The sequence below is a fragment of the Oncorhynchus tshawytscha genome, linkage group LG21 (genome assembly GCF_018296145.1).
Source record: "Oncorhynchus tshawytscha isolate Ot180627B linkage group LG21, Otsh_v2.0, whole genome shotgun sequence".
NCBI lineage: Eukaryota > Metazoa > Chordata > Actinopteri > Salmoniformes > Salmonidae > Oncorhynchus > Oncorhynchus tshawytscha.
Genome location: NC_056449.1, coordinates 32,344,025 through 32,349,170, shown reverse-complemented (window position 1 = coordinate 32,349,170; position 5,146 = coordinate 32,344,025). Strand labels below are relative to the sequence as shown.

The following is a 5,146-nucleotide window of genomic DNA, read 5'->3' as shown; positions in this document are numbered from 1 at the left end:
CGGACTCAGAATCAGAGGTGAATTAGCCTATACTACACGTTTTAAAGCTCCATGTACAAAGTTAAAGGTCGGATCAAACAATCACATCGATACATGATTAAACAATCCACTTGCATATGAAATTCTGTTGAATTTAAGCAATTCATTCTTTGTATTTACCAGACGTAGAAGCATAATCATGACTAAAATACACACTGTAACTATAAGAAGAGAAGGATGACAACAAATCAAAAGACTAGATACTCAGCAAATAACAATATTTATATTCAACATCAGACCACAAACTATTTACACTTGTAGATACACTTCATAAAATATATATTGTAAACTGGGTGGTTCGAGCCCTGAATCCTGATTGTCTGACAGCTGTGGTATATCAGACATTAAACCATGGGTATGACAAAATTAAAAATTGTACTGCTTTTTACATTTATTTTAACTAATTAGATTGGTAACCAGTTTATAATAGCAATAAGGAACCTCAGAGATTTGTGATATATGGCCAATATACCACGGCTAAGGGCTGTGTCCAGGCACGTTGCATCGTGCATAAGAATGACCCTAAACCATGGTATATTGGCCATATACCACACCCCTTTGACTCTTACTGCTTACTTATATTACATTTATTCAATAAATATGTTGTCCTATATGTATATCACAAATATGAAAGTCTAAAAATAACCTTTCCCAAAGACAGGAACAGAGACATAAATAATACTGTTATAGAGATAATCTGGCATTTACGGAGTGATCAGACAAACGGGAGAACCAGATCAATATCCTTCGGGAACAATCCAACTAGCTTTGGCAAATACAGCACAGGTCAGGAGGTCAGGAGGTCAGGGCTATAGAATAAATGAACAATTACCCTGCAATGATGCTTGTACTATGGGTGTTCTGATGCGCTAGTCACTTCCGTAACAAACCATGGAACACAAGGTACCATATAACAATGTACACTTCCACATCTCTTGAATATATCAAAGTAAGTCCAGCACACTATATTCAAAGCACTCCTGAGAGTTAGGGTATGATTTAATATCTTGTTGTAAGGTTCATCGCACGCACGTACGCACGCACGCACGCAAACACACACACACACACATCTCAAGACAGGTGGAGGAGTCCGTACCCTACAGGTGAGGTGTACACCCCCAGATGTGGTACTGTTGTTAACAGAGTGGTACGTCTGAAGGGGTACCCCTGTCCTCCGCACACCCCTGAGACCCCCCCACCCAGACCCTCCAGACTGACACAAAGGGGGAACGGCAGCGAGGAGAACCCCGGGGGATAGAACCCCGGCTTGGATCCAACACCTGCAGCGGAAATCTTGAGTAGTTTTTCCACATCTGCCTCCTGCAGTCTCTTGGCTTTAGCCCGTCGGTTCTGGAACCAGATCTTGACCTGGGTCTCTGAGAGGGACAGGGAGGAGGAGAACTCAGCCCGCTCAGCGATGGACAGGTACTGTTTATGATGGAACTTCCTCTCCAGGGACAGGAGCTGGGAGGTGGTGAATGGGGTCCGGGGCTTCCTGTTGGTCTTGTGTTTCCTCAAGGAGGGATTGACCTGGTCTGGAGGGAGAGAGAGTGGGAGGGAGGGAGGGAGGGGGAGGGGGAGGGAGGGAGGGAGGGAGGGGGAGGGAAAGAGGGAGGGAGGGAGGTAGGTAAAAGGGGAGGGAAAGAGGGAGAGAGGGAGAAAAGGAAGTAGGGAGGGAGGGAGGGAGGGAGGGAGGGAGGGAGGGAGGGAGGGAGGGAGGGAGGGAGGGAGGGAGGGAGGGAGGGAGGGAGGGAGGGAGGGAGGGGATGAGGGAGAAAAGGAGGGAAAGAAAAGGTAGGTAAAAGGGAGAGAGGGAGAGAGGGAGAGAGGGAGAAAGGGAAGTAGGGAGGGAGGGAGGGAGGGAGGGAGGGAGGGAGGGGGAGGGAGGGAGGGAGGGAGGGAGGGGGGAAAGAGGGAGGGAGGGAGGTAGGTAAAAGGGGAGGGAAAGAGGGAGAAAAAAGGAAGTAGGGAGGGAGGGAGGGAGGGAGGGAGGGAGGGAGGGAGGGAGGGAGGGAGGGAGGGAGGGAGGGAGGGAGGGAGGGAGGGAGGGAGGGAGGGAGGGAGGGAGGGAGGGAGGGAGGGAGGGAGGGGGAGGGAGGGAGGGAGGGAAAAAAAGGAGGGAAAGAGGTAGGTAAAAGGGGAGGGAGAGAGGGAGAAAAGGAAGTAGGGAGGGAAAGAGGGAGGGAGAGAGGGATGTTTCAGTAAAGGCATAATGAGTGTTTGTGGTATTTGTCAACACTCAATAGCCTAAACATGTCATTAATATACAGAAAGAGAACATGAATCAAAATACACTGAGTGTACAAACATTAAGAACAGCTGCTCTTTCCATGACATAGACTGACGAGCTGAAAGCTATGAACACTTATTGATGTCACTTGTTAAATCCACTTCAAATCAGTGTAGATGAAGGGGAGGAGACATGTTTAAAGAAGGATTTTTAAGCCTGGAGACAATTGGGACATGGTTGGGTATGTGTGATATTCAGAGGGTGAAAGGGCAAGACAAAAGATTTCAGTGTCTTTGAACAGGGTCTGGTAGTAGGTGCCAGGTGCACTGGCTTGTGCCAAGAACTGCAATGCTGCTAGTTTTTCATGCTCAACATTTTCCTGTGTGCTCAAGAATGGTCCACCACCCAAATGACATCCAGCCAACACAAAAGCATTGCTGTCAACATGGGCCAGCATCCCTGTGGAAAGATACCTTGTAGAGGGGGGCAAAAAAGGTTCGGTATACTTAGTGTACATACACAAATACATGAATTAAGCCTTCTCCCCTGATGATATGCAGTGTATTGAATGATATTGATCTGTAGATGGAATGGTATAAAACTACTGCACACTAAGACTTTTCCAATTCTATTTCAAAGTGATCTTATTTCCACATAGGCTACAACTTTAAAATACAGTAGAAAACATAAATAACGGATATTTCCCAATAGATCAGCATGGGACAAAAATATACCAGGCCGTAGCCTATTCAATAACTCTTCTACAGTATAAGGTTGAGCACTTACTGAGCGCTGGAGACAACCTGCACCGCGGTGATATCCATGACGCACAGTCCCCTGGTTCCGACGTCTCTGATTTAACTGGCGAAGAAGACGGGTAAAAATTGTGAATAAAGTATTCTGGACTAGACGGCTGTCTGGACACCGATATAGAGTAATTCCCCAGGGGAGAGATTATCGTACCGCTGCCGCGTCTCCCTCCTTCGCTATGAGTCCTATCCAACATGATCGCTTCCACACTGAAAGGTAAAGGTGATAAAGGTGTTTTGCGCTCCTTAAACTGCCTCCGTGGAGGAGTGTCCTCATAGGTTGAAAAGCCATCTTTCGAATCTACTGGAGAATCCATGCTTCAAGTAAACAACAACATGCGCATCTCAACTGTTGTCCGCGGAGTCAACAACAATTTCTCAAGCTCTGAAGTCTGTGTCTACTCTAAACTCATGAGAACGCTTGTTTAAAGTACTGGGACTTTCAACCAATTAAAACCCTGAAAAAACTGTAGAGGCGGAAGGAGACTTGTGATTGGCCTGTGAGTTTGGGGGATTTGGGTGTGGTCCTGGGGGGTCTTGAGGTTAAAGAGACCCTCGGGACACACTCCACTCCGCGTAAACACTAGGCCGGGTAAAAACGAGGCTAATTTACCGTTAACTGCGTGAGAAGGAGGATGTGGATGGAAAATATCTGATAACTAGTTCATGCTTCATTCCCTCAATGAAGGCTATTCCTCCAAATATGTAGATTAGGCCTGCCTAACCCCATTTTCCCAGAATTAATTATATTATTTATATTTTAAGAATTAATATAATAAATAATATGCTACATTCAACAAATGAAGGACATGAATCAATGATGAAAAATAGCCCATTGCCTTAGTAGTGAAAATTTAAAAAAATTCAGTGCAGTAAATAGACAACAGGTTGGCTGACCACATCACGAAAATGATGCACAGCAACCATGGGGGGCTGAAAGCCGGTGCTGTTATGTATCTGAACCCGCCAGAAACAATGACAGAAAGCTGCCAGAAGGAGGAGTCGAAGTTGACTCGTTTCAGCTTGTACGTACGAACGTAAGGACGGAGACAGATCCACAGACCACGCCCGATTTCAATCATGGGAGTGTTTTTGCCAGGGTCAGCCCTGTGCTATCTCACTTGCAGACTAGTCCAGTGCTGCTGATAGGGAGCTGATTGTAGTGACATATTAGAGCTTGAGCCCCTGTCCTACAACTGTACCTCCCTCTCTGCTATTAGCTTAATGTGTGTGTGTGTGTGTGTATAGGCCTATGTGTCATCTTAACTTGTCTCTGGGCGTCGGTCGCTGGCAGGAAGATAAAAATGGATCAGAGAAACAACTTAAGTGTTGTGTTACCACTTCAACACAGTCAAAGGACACAGCTCTGGCTCTGTGGAGCCCTGAGTCTCTCTACTCATGTTGAAACTCGCTATGACCTTAAACATCACTTTGGTAGTCAATCACATTGGTAATCAATAAGAATTATGTCAGTCAACCAGGGTCCCAAATGGCACCCTATTCCCTATGCAATGCATTACTTGCCCGATTGCAGGTTAGTAAATGACTGTCATTACATTGTTGTAATTAACACCTTGTAATTAGGCGTGTGGAATCCGTCTCCTTTAAGCAGGATTTTTATAAGGGTAATGAAGGTAAATTACTACCTTCCTGAGGTGTGTGGCGCCCGCTCACATTAGCCTCAGTCTATCATCACTTAGACTGAGCAGCGCTGTCAGGTTAGGGTGTGTGTGTGTGTGTGTGTGTGTGTGTGTGTGTGTGTGTGTGTGTGTGTGTGTGTGTGTGTGTGTGTGTGTGTGTGTGTGTGTGTGTGTGTGTGTGTGTGTGTGTGTGTGTGTGTGTGTGTGTGTGTTGTACTGTATAAAGTACCTGCGCTGTCAGGTTAGGGTGTGTGTGTGTGTGTGTGTGTGTGTGTGTGTGTGTGTGTGTGTCTACTCCAGCCACTTTAATCATGTGTGTGTGTGACTGTATAAAATGTACCTGTAGGGCTGTGCATATGAAGAAACAGTAGATATACCAGCACATAATAATAATAGTAATAATAATAATAAATATAATCTTCCAAGAC

At 45.7% G+C, this 5,146-nt stretch overlaps 1 protein-coding gene across 2 annotated transcripts; it reads right to left on the bottom strand.

Annotated features, from left to right (window-relative positions):
• Positions 1-242: 242 nt before the first annotated feature.
• LOC112221202 (homeobox protein MSX-2) lies at positions 243-3,505 on the bottom strand. 2 transcript variants are annotated; one of them, XM_042303338.1, is made up of 3 exons: positions 3,233-3,505; positions 3,056-3,130; positions 243-1,574 (listed from the first exon to the last, which is right to left on the bottom strand). In XM_042303338.1, the coding sequence occupies exons 1-3, from the start codon at positions 3,393-3,395 to the stop codon at positions 1,111-1,113; spliced, it is 702 nt and encodes a 233-aa protein (XP_042159272.1). In that variant the 5' UTR covers positions 3,396-3,505; the 3' UTR covers positions 243-1,110. The 2 variants fall into 2 exon arrangements, with proteins under 2 accessions (XP_042159272.1, XP_042159271.1); XM_042303337.1 differs by having other exon boundaries at positions 3,056-3,505.
• Between the last annotated feature and the right edge of the window lie 1,641 nt (positions 3,506-5,146).